The sequence below is a fragment of the Panicum virgatum genome, chromosome 7N (genome assembly GCF_016808335.1).
Source record: "Panicum virgatum strain AP13 chromosome 7N, P.virgatum_v5, whole genome shotgun sequence".
Lineage (NCBI taxonomy): Eukaryota > Viridiplantae > Streptophyta > Magnoliopsida > Poales > Poaceae > Panicum > Panicum virgatum.
Window position 1 is genome coordinate 21,429,264 of NC_053151.1, and position 19,107 is coordinate 21,448,370.

The 19,107-nt window shown below is 41.3% G+C and overlaps 1 protein-coding gene and 1 long non-coding RNA gene across 3 annotated transcripts; one reads left to right on the top strand and one right to left on the bottom strand.

Moving 5' to 3' along the window:
* LOC120682401 lies at positions 1-1,881 on the top strand. 2 transcript variants are annotated; one of them, XR_005678435.1, is made up of 5 exons: positions 1-380; positions 507-705; positions 826-940; positions 1,006-1,271; positions 1,353-1,881. It is a non-coding gene; the product is annotated as an uncharacterized LOC120682401 (long non-coding RNA). The 2 variants fall into 2 exon arrangements; XR_005678434.1 differs by having other exon boundaries at positions 1,213-1,271.
* Positions 1,882-3,679: 1,798 nt separating this feature from the next.
* Positions 3,680-9,411, bottom strand: LOC120682441 (beta-glucuronosyltransferase GlcAT14A-like). Its single transcript, XM_039964356.1, has 4 exons — positions 8,772-9,411; positions 5,729-5,804; positions 5,524-5,639; positions 3,680-4,585 (listed from the first exon to the last, which is right to left on the bottom strand). The coding sequence occupies exons 1-4, from the start codon at positions 9,277-9,279 to the stop codon at positions 4,074-4,076; spliced, it is 1,212 nt and encodes a 403-aa protein (XP_039820290.1). The 5' UTR covers positions 9,280-9,411; the 3' UTR covers positions 3,680-4,073.
* Positions 9,412-19,107: the final 9,696 nt, after the last annotated feature.

Sequence of the window (19,107 nt, forward strand, 5' to 3'; positions counted from 1 at the left end):
CGAGATATGAAAGGATTCAGGTTGAAATTGGCTGCTATTTTGATATCTTATCTCAGTGTCCGGAGAGGACGTCCATTATTTCCGAGTAATGATGATGGACCTGGAAGTCCAAATGATGTAGTGGAAATAGAGGATCCTAAACAACGAAACACAACTCCAATCAAGGGAAAGCGTGATAGAGACGGTAACTCTATAGTGGACCAGCATGGGACTACTGACATCATATTAATGCAGCAAAACTCTACATGGAGTCATCGTGACCGATCCAAAGATAGTTTTTTAGACTCTATATCAAATCGGAACTTGAATCTGGACAAAAAAGAGATGATAGGGATATTATGCGACTACATCACGTCGATTGATGATGCAGTTACCTTGGAGTAAGCTTTTCACTTCCTATTTCTTTGAGCAATGTTGCAAAGTATACTTCTGAATCACAATTCTGCCTATCAGTCTAGATTATTAATGACTAATTTGGCATCTTCCCTACTCATTTGTTTTAACAGCAAGTCTTGGGTATGAAGCTTTGAACCTTACAATATTACATTAACTATCAGAGATCTGCAAAAGTGCTTAACATTAAACAAAGGCATACCGGTGGACTGTTTCAATCTAGGTGTTCGTTGTTATGCTTATCGTCAATACCGGAGGTTGAAATATAATAATACCGCAATCTCAAAGCATTTCATGGATCTACGATTCTGTGTAAGTGGGTAGTTATATAGTTTTTATTTCATGACATAATATATCACTAATCTTATTCTTTAAAAATTTTAAATTATCCATATGGACTACTGATCACGTCTTAATTTTTCTATATTGTAGAAGATGTGATTTAACACGAGATCCGAAATTTCGTGAAGTCTATACTAATGATCAGCTCGGTGCAGCAATTGGGGGATGGTCAATTCTAAACTACAGCCACTTACATTGCAAATACGTAAGTCTACCGAAGCCTTAATTTTAAATATTATTATTGTATTTACTACAAATTATTTTTGGTAGTTCCTCCTGTCATGGTTCACCGGGAAATTTTTTACCGGGAAAAATTTCATGCTATATATCTTGGATCATGTGGACAAAAAGCTTATCGTGATTGATCCCTCACGTGTTCCCAAGTGGTGTGAAGATAATCCATACAGAATTACGATTACACATTTCTACAAGAAATATATAGCTTCAATGAACATAAATAGTCCCAATTGGAACCAGGATATCTATCGGTGGTCGTTCACCCATGAGAAGGGTAATGTTGAAGATGATGAGCAAGGGTAATTTATTATAGATGAATAATCATTAATAGCTTTTATTTATACTATACAACAATATGATTAATATGAAAGCTTCCCCAGGTATTCTACAGGCTACCTGGTTCTGCAGTATATGTCTTGGTGGAAAAGTACCCAGAGCATGGAGATTTGTAAGATGAGTATAGTGCATTGTGAAAGCGATTTCTTGTGATTATCAATAATTGTTGCTATCGAACACATCTGGGATGTTTACTTATGTGTCTGAATTGTTCACAGGATCGCGTTATTATGCGGTAGAACTTCATCATCGATGTGTTGTCATCAGACGTGAACGCTTATCGAAAACTGCTTCCTATCGAAGTAAAAAATTATCTTAGCCGCATCAATGGATGGGATATAAAATAGAATTTACTGTAACATGATGTGCTCGTATTGTTTAGGTGATCTGGTGCAGAGAACTTTTAAGACTCTAGGTTGTGCCGATAAAACAATTGTGCTTGTCTGCGAACCTTAATGCATGTGATCATGTGTCCGTGAACCTTAATGTCTGAGAAATGGTTGATTCAGTCGTATTTGTGAAAATTATATTTGTTCAAATCATCCGTATTTATGAAATTGGTGGTGTTGCTAAGATGCATCTATCCATATATTGTTTTTAGCTGCTAACAAACACAAGCAATATTTGAGCACTTATAGTTATCTCGGTTTTTGATGTTTTTGTTCATGATTTTTTTTTCCTGTGGCAACGCACGGGCATGAACCTAGTAGTACTTAAAAATGATGTACGCATTCATCGTTCCATTCACAATGCTCTATTTTGTTAGTACTAATGCATTCTTAAAATATAATTCAAACTCAGATTACCACATTCTCAATATATGTTTCATGGTCTGTTGAGCATGTTTTGGTTGGGAAGTTAAAAAGAAATACTAGTGCGGTTTGGTCATTTTAGCTTGTTTATACATGTACTACCAAAGTCCAAAGGTTTTACAGCCTATGCTATGCATTGAGCCCCCTGGACTCTGATATTTGGCCAAATGCATGCTCAGCATATGGAATCCTTTCTGAGTTGATTCAAGGCCCTTCGTTTTGAGACGAACCCTCAAAATAGTTAACTCTGTCCCACTGCTCCAGCATGTTATCACAATCACATGGCCTCCAAACTTGAACTTGATGAGCATTGTAAATTTGTAATCTTGTTAAGTTTGTTACTCTACTTTGGCTGAGTGGAAGGTTAGTTCAAGAAAGTGGCCCATATATTACACGGTCCCTTGCTGCCTTTCATGCCCTGCTGAACAGGCTCTTTCTAAGCCCATTGCCCCATTCTCTTTCTTTGACAAGCTTGTGACAGTTAATTCAAGCGGTAACTTCACAAAGAACATTCCTAATTTGCCTGTTTTTGCTTTTCTTTTCATTTCTAGAGTAGCGCCGGCGGAATCATTCCGCCAGCGCAGAAGAGTTTTTGCAGATCAATGTTTCACCATTTTTCGTCTTACAAAGAGCTCATGCGATGAGACGAGCACACCGAAGAGTTGTATTATCAGTATCAATATAATACTGACGTGCAGTGGCGGAGCCACCACTAGGGCGAGCCAGGGCGGCCGCCCTAGGTCCCTCTAGGAAACGTTCAGAGCATATTTGTAACATATCTGTTAATAGCAAAGCAGAAACATAGAAAGAACATAGGAGAACATAGAATTGCTTTTCAGAGGACAAGTTATTCTTGAGAAAAAGAATAGAGGAGAACATAGAATTGCCTTTTAGAGGACAAGTTATTCTTGAGAAAGGAGTAAGATCGAGTTCATACAAGTTGTTTGATACCCTTCTTTATCGCACACACTAAGTATTTAACCAGTGACTCTTGCGTTTACATGGGTTGGGCCTAATACATACGCGCAAGCACATCTAGCGAACTCGTTCATTGCTGTCAAAACCGACACTAGACTTCCTGGTGCGGCGGCCCACAGTAATAGATGCTTCCTCCGGTTCGTGGGTGCTGACGATATCCCACATTCTCAACTCCGGCAGGGGCTCATGATGGTGCGGCGGCGCCGTTTGAACGTGAGGACGACGGTCCTCTACCATCGAGCATTGGGGCATTGGGCGAGAGGCTTCGTGGTCTCGTGGACCGTTTGGTCGAGTGGATTGCAGCCTCTTAAGCCGTTCAGCCTCGCTCACCAGCCAAGCGATGCGTCTTTTTGCCAGCAAACACCGCTGGTGACTTCGGTAGTTCACCATCCACCTCCTGCGCGTCGCTGCCGTTATGCGACGGTGCTCCACGCCCATCCGTGCTACAGCCCCGCCTCGGCACCCGCCAGCCACGCCAGCGGATCCCTTGCACCGCCGCTGCGGGCGCCTGCAGCCGGACAGCAAGCCTCGATGCGTCGCTCTGGCCGTGCAAAAAATTTAACATAGAATTCCGCCCTAGGTCATTTTCTGAGCTAGCTGCGCCAATGCTGACGTGTATAATACTTATGTATCATCCATACAAAGGTGCTGCAACAAGGTATATGAGCGGATCCTATTTCTGTGTCCTACCTACCTACACGATCAAAAACAGGGCAAAGCAGCAACGGCCAGTATACAGTATACCTAATCTGTATATTTGGACAATGCAGTATCGGGCGCCCATCACCTGAATCTGAAACTTTTTGGCCAGTTCCATATGACTCCGTCATGTGCCTTCTGTTTTCTTCAACGCGAAGGAGAAATCCATATAGTTGTGATGGATTCCATCACGTACCTCACTCCAGCCAATATTCGCTCCACAAAACACTACCCGAAACTTTACCTCCTGAGAAATTGACACCAATACTGATTCAGCTAGTGGCACCCTCTTGCCTGACTGATCTCAGAAATAAACTGCCTGAGCCGCTCCCCCCCACGTCCAGGTCTGACAGTATTGATATCACCCCATTTTGAGCACAAGTCCACATCTGTCCCATTCTGTTCTTTGCCCAAGTTCGGACACCATACCCCTGGAACCAACTGGACAGGAGACCGGTTTAGTAGTTCATCATCCATCTTCTTCAGCACCGGCGTGTCCTCCTCAAACCGCCTCGCAAAGGCAGCACTGCTGTTCAACATGTTCTCGAAGTGTGATTCATTGAGAACAAGTGGATCGAGGCCTGGAGGATCATCCCAGACAAAGTACCGCAGATCGCCATTGACAATTGTGTTCAGGAAGTCGGAAGAGTTGCAGATGAGAGTCTGGAAGTAGGACTCCACGGAATAAGCTGTGTTGGCAAAGTACATCAGTAGTTTGCGGGGTAGGTTGTCCCAACCATGCACACAGTGTTCAGCAAAGTTCCTGCTCAGAATTACCCAGGGAGAACCTGCAAGACAGAAAATAATACAAATTAGAAACATAATACAACTTTGTGGAGCACACAAAAATTTCCTATAACTGTACACGAGACAAAAAATTTATTGATCGCATATAGCTAGATGTAATTGTAAATACTTGTTTGGCCCAGCAATCTGATAACAGTGGCATTGTAGTCATCATAGGAAGAGGACCTTACTCTCTAGAGTGTAGATGGACAGAGAGAAGGCTAACATGCAGCAAGGCGATAACTAAATCGTAATCCCATTTTTGACAAAACAGCACTGTAAAGCCCCCAAAATTGTTTTCAACTTTATGTAATCAAGCCCTTTAACTCTAGTTTGATTGTGTTGATGGGAATCCCTTACATATTTTGTTTCATTTCGAAGCTTAAACTATTGAAATCTAATCAGGTCCTTTTGCTTACATGATTACCAAAGAAATGAGCCCTTTAACTCTTAAGTAGCATGTCATTTTTTATCCTTAACTCCAAAGTACTTACTAAAGAAATATAAACTATTATTGAAACATTATAATCTTATATAAGAGATGCTTTCTAGTAAATGATATATTAGAGATCTTTGAATACAGAATTATTTTCTTGGCACGTCTACTGTTCATTTATGAAATTCGTCTCCTGAAAAGATTAATAGTCTAGATGATAACAAATTACCTTATAAATTTTCGTTCTTAATCACCATTCGCTCAAATTAATATCTATGTTATTACCTGGAAAGTAGCAAAGCTTTCATTGAACATAAAAAATGGTAGGATGGCTCTAATAACATTATCACATATCTGAAGGGCTTGATAGCACAGAATTGAATAACTTTGGGGCTCAAACTATCTAGAGTTTCAGGACTTACTGAACAAAACAGAATAATGCATTTTTTTGTAAATTCCCCGGCTGTCCAAATAAGTCTGAACAAAAAATAATGCCAGGCACACCTGTGAATATCTGGAATGTATCAGGCATTTGTCTTATTTCTTTTGAAGGGAAGGGTTCAGTGTTTCTGTCCGTATATAGACTTGGATCAACAATAATCTTTTCAAATCTTTCATGCCTGCAACGGAGAATAGAAAAGGAACTTTAGGGGGGAAAACAGAACAGTGTTAGGAAGAATCTAGAAATTACCCTACCAGCACAACTTACCTTTTCCATCCAAGCTCACTTGTGTGATCAATAAAGTTGAGGTCCCTTGGCACAAAAGAAAAGGCATAAAGGAGATCTACATGAAAAAACAAGATGTGTTATTTCAATGGAAAAAAAGTAACAAAGTGGTAAGAAGCTGTCAAACAGAATTTCTGATAAATAAACAATAAATAGTATGTACTAACATGTTAACCGTATATTGCTCGTGAGCTAACAGAACTAGAGTTTATCTTCAGTTGACTCGCACCGAATGGATCAGACTGAAAATCTAGGTCATGAAAATATGATTGCTATTTTTTTCAGGTTCTCATCAATTTGGTCCATAAGCAGAACTCAACAACATATGTGAGGATTAATAACACCGAATGGGCCCTGCCACATTTGTTCAATGCAATAGCAGTAAGAGCAAGATAAAGAACGGTTTATGATGCTAGCACTGGTGGAAGATGGATTTCAGATATTAGAGGAGCTTTAAGTGTGCAGGTCATGATTGAATACCTTCACTTGTGGGAGCTTCTTTCCAATGTTGAGCTACAGCCAGAGGTGGAGGACATACATATTTGGAAGTTCACAACCTCTGGAGTTTATTCCACTAAATCAGCTTATGAGGCTTTATTCATTGGGGCCACTCAGTTTGATTCATGGAAAAGAATTTGGAAGAGCTGGGCTCCAGGACAATGCAAGTTCTTCATGTGGACTGTGGCCCATAATCGGTGTTGGACAGCAGATAGACTTGCTAAAAAAGGCCATAACCACCCACCGAAATGCCCACTTTGTGATCAGGTTGGAGAAACAATTGATCACCTGTTGGTCTCTTGTGTTTTCACCCGGCAGTTTTGGTTCAGCATCCTGCAGCAGTTTGGTATGCAAGCTATCGCACCACAGTTAGAAGATCACAGTTTTGTTGACTGGTGGGCTGGTGCCAGCAGCAGATTCTCTGGTCAGGTCAAAAAGGGAGTTAATTCCATTATTATTATCTTGGGGTCTTGGTTAGTTTGGAAGCACCGTAACCACTGTGTGTTTAATTGGGGAGCCCCTAATTTAACCAGGGTCGTGACAGCCTTTAGGGAAGATGTCCAGCAGTGGTCTGTAGCAGGGCTCCAGGAGTTTCATATCTCTTTGCCCTTGCTCCTCCCTCCTAACTGCACTAGTCAGGTGGTGTGATCTGGTCCGTTTAGTGGTATCTTTTGTTTAAGAGAGATTTTTTTTATTTTAGGGTGTGTTACAGACCCTTTACCCTGTAACTTTTTGGTTTTGGGGGCTCTTTCCCCTTTCTTTTTCCTTTTTAATATATTGATGCGCAGCTCTCCTGCGAGTTCGAGAAAAAAAAACACCGAATGGATCAGACTATATAGGAACAACAAAAATCAGAAGTTGACAAAGGCACATGTCATAATTGGCAGTTTCAAGGACCGCCAGGACGATTAATAACTGGAGCATTAAGTAGGATTCCGTGCCAATTCATTCTAAAGCCATCCACCAAGCCGAACGTACCTACATTGATGCCCCAGCTACCAACATAGAATCGACCAGGCCCCAACCAGACTGTCAATGCCACGACAGCAGTAGGCCTATTGTACCATGCAGTGGAAGCAGGGCATCCATCACACGTATCCTGGTCACCACACCACACACTGAATCATGTTATGGTCACAGCAATCAGCTAATTAATCGCCTTCCCTCCTACCTACCATCAAGGAAAATGGACAAATATTTTCCCTTGCAATTCCAAATTTCATTGCGTAACTATCCAAATAAGTGTTTCACGAATTGCTAACCAATCTGCCATGCTATCATATACAACGAACGAACCACCATCTGCCATTACTGTCATATACACCGAAGTCACTAATTTGTCCTGCCAACCAACAGGGTTGTATTTAGGTTTTCTAGCATCTTTCTCCGGTTACAGCTCTTACTGGTCACCAGGAGCACACATTAACTGCTCAACGGTATTGAATAATTCGTGTTTGGTTGAGACTACGAAATTTTTTTCAAAAAAGACGAATGCATGCATGGAGTACTAAACGAAGTTTATTTGCAAAATTTTTTCACGGATGGATGTAATTTTTTGAGACGAATCTAGTGACGGTAATTAAGCTATGATTTGCTATAGTGATGCTACAGTAACCATCCTCTAATCGTGCAGCCAAAGACCTCATTAGATTGGTCTCGCGAATTTACCAGGGGTCCTGCAGGTAGTTTTGTAATTAGACTTTATTTAATACTATAAATTAGTGGTCAAATGTGCAAAAAGTTTTCGCGAAATTTTTTTCAGCCCAAACCAAACACGGTGAGTACCACTGACGACTACAGGTACAAGGCCAACTTGGTCCAACAACACCATGTGGGTACAGTATTGGAACTATTGACACTGAAAGTTGTGGTAACATTGATTATTCAGCTAGTATTACGGACAACAGCCGGTACAAAAAGAACCTATAGGCCGATTTGATCCATAAGCATAGCTAAACAAGAACATCTAGGTTGGTACAGTATTGGAACAAACAAAAATCAAAAGTTGACAGTTGCCAAAGGTGCATCTAGTGCCCCCAAAGTTTGAAGGACCACCAGGACGAGGACGATCAACACCAGGAGCATCAAAACACAAGAAGCAGGATTTCGTGCCAACTCATTGTAAGGGCTGCAAGCCTGCAACGGGGCTGCCCAGCTCCCAACATCAAATCGACCAGGAAATGTCCCTCTCAGGGAGCCACCCAACCACACTGGCATCACGCACGCCCCCCACTCTATTCTAGAAAGTAGTCGTAAATCGCAAGCAGGGCATCATCCATCACACTTACTTGAACACGACGCAATGACAATGAATCACATTCTGATTGATCACGGCGATTAGCGAATCGCCTTTTCGGCCTACCATCGGAGGAAACTATGATTCTTCTTTTTTGCGTGCAATTGAACATTTTCATGAAGATTATCCTTTTTCTGAACAATTATTTTCTTAATAGATAATTGAAAAAAAATGCATTCCCATGTTTTAATAATAAAATCCATGATGGAAGGAGCGGGCTATTTTTCTTACCCTCCTGCGTGACCAGCGGGTAGTCCTCTGCGCTGAGCGTGATGAGCCAGTCCCAGTGGGCCCCGATCCTGGGCAGGACTGCCGCCCCGTGCAGCACGGCGGCGAGCGCCGACGACCCGGTCCGGTCGACCGCGTAGGCTTCCCCCACGATGTCGACGTTCCGGAACTCCCTCCACGCGGGCTCGTCCTGCCTGACCGCCCGCGCCAGCGCCTCCCGCTCCCCGGCGGCCGCCCCGGCGTCGAGGTGCAGCAGGTAGCGGTTGCGCGGGTGGTAGACCGCCCGGAGCAGGCGAAGCACGCGGCGCGCGTCCCCGCGCGTGCCGGAGATCCAGTACGCGAAGGAGGGCGGGCGGCCGGGCCCCCACTCCGCCCGCGGCGGCGCGGGGCGGGACGCGGCGGAGGACCGCCAGGCGAAGAGGACAGGGGAGGATGAGGAGGCGCAGAGGAGCAGGAGCAGGAACAGCAGCGCCGCCACTGCCAGGCACGGGGGCAGCCGGCGCGGCCGCATACCGGCGCTGCCGGCCGGGTTGTTATCGGTGCCGCTGTGGCTTTGCGGGCGAACGCCTGCCAGAACGGGCTGTGGGCTGTGGCTGGGCCAGCTAGCTTGCTCGGCCGTGATAGACCGTGGACGAGTCGTCTTGGCGCGTGCGTGGAAGCCGGGAGAAGCGCCGCGAAGGCGACGGTTTGAGAAGGCGATGGCGGATGGGAAGGCGGGGGAGGAGGAGGTGGCGCCGCTGTCGTCGGGGTGGTGGGGAGTTTCCGGTTGGCGTCTAGTCGTGGTGGGGCTGGGCAGGCGGCGTGCCGTGTGGGCTTGGGCTTGGGCTTGGGCGCGGCGCGTGGCGAGGCGGTGGAGAGGTCAGAGAGGTCAAAGGTGGTGGGGACTGGGGGTTCGGCGGCGCCCGCGCCCGCGCGCCGTGTGGCGAGACGAGAGCACGCGGTGGGTTTTGGACGAGGGGGTTCGTCGTTTTCTCGGAGCGGATTTTCAGCCGCGGGCGGCAGGTGCGCCGGATAACTGTGCAGACACGATTGCGCTAAGATTCGTGAACGACAGGTACAGTTGTAGTATTTTGAATGTATCTATAAATAGTAGTAACGTGTTCTTTTTTACATGGAGCGAGTACCGAGGAGAGCAGCTGAGTATTGGGGAAAGGACAGCTGCTTTGAACAGGAACAACACATCGTACCTTAGGAATCTTGAACAGTAAAAATAGGTTATTTTAATATCTAGGTCGGATGGACGAAATGTTCAGAATGCTCAAGTTCATTCATATAGAAGGCGTCCCTTGTTTAAAAATATTCATTCACACACATGTAATTCTTCTATTACATAATAAAATTTACAAAATATCTCAATGCACCATGACGTACATGTTCAACACAAATTTGTTATATCAAATACATGATGCACATATTTTATTCAATCTTTATGCATTAGTGTTGTGCCCACAGCATACCTATCACAATGAACGGAACTTGTGCATATCAAAGAAATGTCGGAAATACTATTGGAACATACATATTTTAGTGTCAAGCAATTTCTTAAAAAAAATCAACTATTTAAAGAGTAGGTTTGAGGGTGCAAATATTTTTGTACAAATGAAACTAGAAAAGTTCATTCAGCGACAGAAGCACATGATTCAAGAAATTTTAGTTTAGAAGCATCACATTATGTAAAGAAAATTTAATATTCAGTTTCTAACTTCCCCCTAATCATATGTATTTTCAGTACGTAAAGTTCCAAAAATTTAATATTTAGCTTGTAAATTCCCCCTAATCATATGCATAAGAATAATTTTCTGTATAGAGTAAGCACCGATGGATTAAGGCAACTGTGAAGAGAAAGTTAAGTTGTGATCAATGACCTAATAAAGTCACGTGATGATATGAAGTGGATCATATCATTCAAGGAAGATCAAGCCAAGTGTTGACTTATGATGATAATCAAAAAGTTTGATGGAGGTTGGTGCTTATGTGGCATTAACATTTGAGAAAATGAAATGGAATGCGCAAAGCAAACGTATGACTTATAGGGCATTTCATTTCACTGGTCATTCGGATTTAGGATAGATGGTCGTACTATCAAGAGGGGCAAACTTGTTTGCATATCGGTCATCTAGTGCCACTTGAGCGAACTAACTTTGCGTATGTTGCTAGGATCGAGTGGCGTTAAGAGTTATTCAATTATGATTTGAAAAATGCTAACTAAAGCTTAAAGGTGTTGATCATCCTGTGGGAGATCATTTGGAGTTGGCATGCTTTGGAAAAATGATGTTTGGTGTGCTCCTATCTATGGGTTGGATCTTGGAATAGATTTCTGGGTTGATCCATTTTGTTTTGGATCCTTTATTCAGTTGGGTTGTGTATTCCTCTAAATAAACTTTCCACGGAGTCCAAGATTATCTAATTTGTTTGGAGTTAAAAGTTATGAGCGGTTTAACCAAGGAGCGTTTTGCTGGAATTGGACCCGCGGACGTTCCGGCCTTGAGTGGGCGGACAGTCCGCGCGATCGAATGTTCGAACCTATAAAAGGTTCGGATGTTCGAACTTTTTCATAGGCGGACAGTCCGTTCAGGCAGCATAGACAGTCTGCTACCTTACAGGAACTGGTTTGAGCCACAGTCACCAATTGGTTTGGATGTCTGGACATCTTGTTGAAGGGCGGGCGTTCCGGCCCCTAGGGGCGGTGTAGGATCTAGGACACCGACTAGAGGGGGGGTGAATAGGCGGTTTAAAACTAAAAGCACAAACACTAGAGAAATTTAATTAATAACACAAGAGAGCTCCTATGTCTAGCAAAAACTAACACTAGTGTGATTTGCAACCTAGGGTGACAAGAGGCAATTCAAGCTCGAAGAAAGTAAAGTGCTCAAAGTAAATTGCAAGAATAGAAATGAGCAAGAGAAATAACCAAGCTTGACACAAGAAATTTTTCCCGTAATGTCAATGACTTGTCGGTCACCCCTACTCCATGTTGAGGTGGACCCAAAGAGTCAACTGCTCCTCTATCAAGAAATCTCTTGATCTTGAGCCGGTTTGAATCAATGAACTTCTCCAAACCTCGATTCCATTAGAGTTGCTTTTCACCACTCCGGTGAGGTGAGCACAAGAACCTCTCACAACAAATTTCGGGGCACCTCTACAATCTTCTTGAAGGGCTCCACGAAATCACATTCTCCAAGCTGTCTAGAAAGCGGCAACTCCCAAGAGTAACAAGTCGATGATGCTTGCTTGAAGATTCCCTAGTGCCACAAAGCTCAAACTCTTGATGCAATACACTAAGGAAGCTCTCGCGCTCACAAAAATGCACCCTCAAAGCAAAGAGTGAGAGAGAGAGGAGACCAGCTCAAATGGGTGAAGTTGAGATGGCAACGGGTACATACCCGACGGGTATTGGCCACCCATACCCGTACCCGCCAAGACTAAGCTTTACCCGTCGGGTTACCCGTACCTGTACACGGGTAGGAAAATGCTTCCATACCCGTACCCGTGCGGGTAATTTGTACCCGACGGGTAACCCATACCCGAAAGCTTACCCGAGAATTACATATAAATATCACGCATTCATATGAAAAACAATTCATTCAAAACTAAAATTGGAGTGAATGTGGAGTAGGATTTTAAGGAGGGTTCAACAATATATATATATATATATTCAAATTCAAAATCACAAGTTACTATCCATGATACAATTCAAATTCAGCAGTTACTATTCAAATTTGTGGCACTATTCAAAATATCAGGTACTATTCAAATTCTGAATATGAATAGGAGAATCCCACTCACAAGGTGGATGAACCACTTCAGGGGGTCTCTCTTTATGCACAATATTTGGAAAAATAATTAGGGAGTATTTAGCAACTCAGCGAGCAGAGTGTCTCTTTCACGCTACTATTTGTAGCCGTATTCTGGCAATATAAATTGGCTAAGTATGCGCTTGACTCTTAATTAAGAAAATAAACAGTGCACGAGCACTCACCAGAGAGTGGCTCAGGCACCCAAATTCTACACTATTCTACGATAGCGACTTGCGTGGGTGGTGGATATGAGTGCGTGATTATTTGCGCGTGATTAGTGAATATGCAGAGTATGGTATGCGTGCTTCTCAGGATCTTGGCAGGTTGGCGAAACCAAAATTTCAGCCAGTGGAGTGTCTTATGCTTGTGTAAATCCTACTCGGTACTCACCGCATGCATCGCTAGCTTGCTTCAGAACCAGGCCTACCCGGTCTTCTCCCGAACTAACCCCGGCCACGCGTACACAGGACTCAGGCCCTACCGTCTCCCCAGGCAGTTACACCCGAAGGGAACACTTCTCTGCGGACACAGGCTCTCTCAGATGCCTCTCCATGGGCTAAACGAGAGCAACTCAACGCAGAGGTTTCTCCTCTAGGGTCCCTAGCGTAAAGACACCACCTCGTGTGCACGAGCTCAAAGGAAAGCAGGGAAATTCACAGGAAAGCTTAATCCATTTCCACAGCAAACTTACATACGACTTTCCCTTTCGGGAAACCCCAAGCACTTACACAACCGTGGATTACCTTACAGGCGAAGGGCGATTAGAGCTTCTCCCTTATTTCTATATTACAATGGGAGTGAGATGGCTACTAATTAGGTGGAGTAGAGTGGCGGATGTCTTCGGTGGCTTTCGGTTCTGCGCGCCGTCTTCTGGTGGTTGTGTCGAATGCGTGCGTCTGGCTTAGACCTGGGCAAACGTCGGGTCGGGTTCGGGTCGGGTCAAGGTCGGGTCACGGGTCGCATAGGACGGCCCGCGCCCGACCCGTACCTATCACCGGGTCGGGTCGGGTCGGGTTGGCCCGTGCACCCTGCGCGGGCGTGTCGGGTCGGGTTTTTTCGGGTTGGGTCAGGTTTTTTGGCCTTTGGGTCGGGTTTTTCGGGTTGGGTCGGGTTTTGGGTCAAAAAATACGGCCCGCGCCCACCCGCCACGTAGCTCGGGTCGGGTCGGGTCGGGTTTTTTTCGGGCGGGTTGGGTCGGGTTGTTCGGGTCGGGTGACCCATGCCCAGGTCTAGTCTGGCTTCTCCTTTTATAGACGGGAGGAGCTTCCAGGCTTCAGGAAGCGCTGGACACCCGGCGTCTTCAATTATCCTCCTTTACTGTTGTCTGGACAGCTGGACGATAACGCCGGCTTCAATAATTGTCCTGCTTACTGTTGGAATTACTGTTTATTCTTTTTGCCTTGTCCACTTCCTTCATGTGATATTCTCTGGATATATTCGAGAATATATTCGGTGTGTATAGTCTTCCACGCCTAAATGATTGATGTCGCAGACATCAAGCAAACACTCTGGCATGTTTATCCTTATCCCACGGTGAAATTGTTGATAACTCCTTATCAACACTGGCAGGTATCTTAAATATTAACACATATTTAATTTTCATAATTTATAATTCTTAATACTCTTGTTGCTGCCCATGACCACGAATATCCAGCATATCATCATCAGATATTAGCATATTCATTTTTAATTCATAATCCTTCTTTATATTTTCTTCATAGTCCTTCTTTATGGCATCAAAATTTTTCTTTATTTCATGCTTCACTTCTTGCCATATTTCTTCTTTTATATCTTTCTTCAATTGAGGAATTATTGAATCTAGCCTTTCTTTGATCTTCTTTTCAACATATTCTTCATTTGATGTTTCTTTTTTTACAGCATCCTTATATGTGGGTATTCTTGAAGGTCCATCTTCTCTTATATTTATTCCAGGCAAGTTTGTCTTTACCTCATTTGTCTTTCTGTATTTTTGAATATATTCTTTTGCTGCAGGCTCTAGGAAATAATTTATTCCTAAAATATTTCTTGCATATGATAGGGCTTGATCAATATCTAGGTATTTTTCCATGATATTCCTCCATCTTTTTCTCTTTCTATTTGCTGAGCTATAACTTCTTCAAATGTTACATATATTCCTGGTGTCTTTCTCCTATATATGACATATATGGGTTTCTTTTCTATATTGCTCGATAGATCTTTTGGCTGTATCTTCCCATTGATCATATGAAAATATTCAGCTAAACTATTTAATATTGCAAGCATATAACCTCTATCATCTCTCTTATTATTATATTGGAACCAAAAATTATCTAAAACACATTCTTGCATTTCATCTAAGACAATATGGTCTTTAGGCTTAAATTTATAAGTATTTGGTGGAAAGATTCTCAATCTGTTTTCAGTTCCAAAGCTGAAACTTTCACCATCAGTAGGACTCATTCCTCTCTTCATTCCTGCAAAATAGATGATCGTGAAAATATATCAGGCAAGGTATTATCTTTACCTTTTATATGCTCGAAGATTACTTTATAACCATTTCCTGTAATGATATCTTCAAATAAAACCCATCTCCTAGTTGAACTTTTCTTACTATTGACTTTATTATGATATTTACATATAGCTTCACAGTCTGTCCTTACTGTGAACTCTTTGAATCCTAAATATAATCTAAAATTATTTATTGCATTTATTACAGCTAATATTTCTCTATCAGTGTTATTTATAGCCTTTAACTTATATTTCTCTGAAGCGTACCTACATATTCTTTCTTCTGTTTTTGGAGAGTACTTGTTCAGCTTTTGTTTTAATATAGCTCCCCATCCTATTTTCAGATGCATCTGTCTCTATTATAAAATAATAGTCATCTAGAGGTAATTCTAAAGGTTTTAATTCTTTGACCTTTTCTTTTATAACTCTTACTAATCTTATATCTTCAGAATTAAAATGTTTCTGCCCATTTTTTCTTAACTTTGCATACAATGGTCCAGCCAACTTGGCTAAGTTTTTAATATAATTTCTAGCATAATTTACTATTCCTAAAAACTGTTGCAATGTCTTCTTGTCATTCATAACATCAGGAAACTGTAAAATTTTCTTTGCAATATGATCTTGTAAATAAAATTTTCCTTCCCCAATTTCATGACCTAAAAAATTTATCTTTTCTTTATATATTTCCATTTTCTTTTTAGAAAGTATTAATCCATGCTGCTCTACCTTTCTAAAAAATGTTTCTAAATGAGCTATATGTTCTTTATAGGATTTTGAAATGATTAACAAATCGTCAATATAGACCAGTATAAATTCTTGGTTTTCATTAAAGATATTCTGCATTTTTCTTTGAAATAAAGCAGGAGCATTCTTTAATCCTAAAGGCATAACTAGCCACTCAAAATGGTCTTGAGGACACGTAAAAGCTGTCCACTCTATTGATTCTTCTGCCATCTTTACTTGCCAAAACCCAGCTTTTAAATCAAACTTTGAGAAATATTTACTTTATTGTATTCTATTAATCCATTCTTGCTTATTAGGGATGTTATAACCATCATCTATAGTGTTATCATTCAATCTTTTATAATTAATAACCATTCTTGATTTTCCTCTAACTATTTCTGCATGATTTCTTACTATAAATGCAGCTGACCTATGAGGACTTTTGCTTTCTCTTATGGATTTTAATTTTAGTAGCTCTTCAATATGCATCTTGAATTCTTCTATATCCTTAGGTGTAGCTTCAATAGGACTTGTCTTAATTATGTAGTTAGGATTTATTATATTGATTTTACACACAATACCATTCTTATCCCAATATTTCATTGGTATTTCTCCAATTATTTGAATATCTTCTAATCTTTGCACAATTTTATCTATATTTTTTTTAGATTTTATATCTCTATACCAATTGGGTGCAAAAGATTGTAAACTAAAACATTATATACATGAGTTTGCCATATGAAACTCTTCTATATTTTTACCTAATTCCTCATCTGTATGATCATCAAGGTCATCATCATCAGCTCCTTGGAGTTCTAAATTGGACTTTCTGGTATTGGTACTTATAGTCTTACGCACTTCTATTATGTATGGGATATTATCTTGATAAAGAATAAATGTAATTCCTTGCTCATGTATGATCGTTGTTTGCAACGAGAATTGTAAAAACCTTAGACCTAAAATCATATCATAATGTATCACAGATAGGTCTCTTATTGTAATCTCATCCATAATATATTTAGTATTATTTATTTGTACCTCAATATTGTAGGCTAACTGATTATGAAGCTTCTTTATTCCAGACATGTCAGTGGATATATCTGTCTTTTCTTGATCTATTGTATGAACTATTTCTGGGCATCTCGCAAAATATTTATCATGCATAATATTTTTAGTACAGCCAGTATCAACTAATGATAAAATTTTGTAAGTGATAGTAGGTGTTAGTTTTACTTTCACATGTATTCTTATTCCTACAATTTCTTTAAATGGCAATTTGACTATATATTTGCTACCAAAGTTTATTATAGCATCCTTTAACTATATGGTACTATTATCTTTATTACTTGACTGTATTGCACTATTATCCTTGTTGCTTATTATCGTCTGATCTTTAACTCAATATTCTTACCAGCCTTTTCTTCAGCCTTTTGTACCTCACTAAGTTCTAACTTACTTCTTAGTTCTTCTAGTTCCACTTCTAAACTATTTATTCTATTTTCTAAATTTCTAACTCTTCTGGTTAATAATTTATCTTCTTCTTCTAATTCTACTTTCTATCTCCATCTTTGATTTCCAGCCTTTAAACATGAAGCACATGCTTGCTTTAAGCGTATACTACAAGTAAATCTATTTTCTTGACTAGGATAATAAATGCAGAAAGCACATTTAATATTATAGTCACCTCTTCCTTGAAATCGCAATTTCCTTGATCCATTAATTCAGTTTTAACCTCCTCTAAGGTATTAATTCTTTCACTATTTATTTCTAATGCATCCATAGCATTATCCAAATTATATAAACTTTCATCATCTAGAGAGTCTATAAAGTCTCCGTATTGTTGGGCATTATTTTCTTCGTCTTCATAATTTTCTAAAAGCTTAATCATCAACTCTGGTTGTCTGTCCTCTTTTAACATATTATCTATAATATTACCTTTATGAGTGTCTGGATTCTTTTTTGCTTTATGATTCTGCACATCTTTTGGGGTTGACTCATCTTCCCACTTCTTTATCACAACTGACGCTTTATATTTCTTATCATTTAGCTCTCTCTCTTTAGATATCTTTTTTAAATAAGCTATCTTTCTAATGAAATAAATTTCTTTTTCTCTAATAGCAGACCACTCACATAACATAGAAGTATTATATTCATCAGGAATTTTACTTAGTTTAAACTCATACTGCTTAATTTCATTTTCTAAATCATCCATTTTAAACTCAACTGAGATATTCTACTGATTCTTGTACTCTAAAATATATCACAAATTCAAAATCACAAGTTACTATTTACAACACTATTCAAATTCAGCTGTTACAATTCAAATTCGTGGCACTATTAAAATATCAGGTACTATTCAAATTCAGAATATGAATAGCGCTCGAGCACTTCAACTGAGTGGCTCGGGCACCCAAATTCACTTACTATTCGGTGCACTATGCAGAGCACTTCTTGTGATTATGCAAATTATATGGTACTTGATTACGCAGTATGGGTGTGCGATGCTATTCAACGATAGCGACTTGCGTGGGTGGTGGATATGAGTGCGTGATTGTTATGCGGGTAATTAGTAGGGTAATATTTCACAGCTAATATTCAAGCACCAACTATTGGACGATAGCGACCTCTTGTGAGTGCGTGATTATTTGAGCGTGATTATCGAATATGCAGAGTATGCGTGCTTCTCAGGATCTTGGCAGGTTGGCGAAACCAAAATTTCAGCCGGTGGAGTGTCTTATGCTTGTGTAAATCCTACTTGGTACTCACCACATGCATCGCTAACTTGCTTCAGAACCAGGCCTACCCGGTCTTCTCCCGAACTAACCCCGTCCACGCGTACACAGGACTCAGGCCCTACCGTCTCCCCCAGGCAGTTCCACCCGAAGGGAACACTTCTCTGCGGACACAGGCTCTCTCAGACGCCTCTCCATGGGCTAAACGAGAGCAACTCAACGCAGAGGTTTCTCCTCTAGGGTCCCTAGCGTAGAGACATCACCCCGTGTGCTCGAGCTCAAAGGAAAGCAGGGAAATTCACAGGAAAGCTTAATCCATTTCCACAGCGCAAACTTACATACGGCTTTCCCTTTCGGGAAACCCCAAGCACTTACACAACCGTGGATTACCTTACAGGCGAAGGGCGATTACAGCAGCTCCCATTCCAACTCACTTGTGATTAGAGCAATTTACATCCGCTAAGTGAGACAGTGATTCTATTGAGTTGCATTGAGAGTTTGCAAAAGATTGGCACTAGGTGATTGAGTTGCAAGCTCGTGGTGCTTATTACTCTTGGAGGTTACCACCTCCTCGATGGTTTGGTGGTGGTGGTGTCTCCG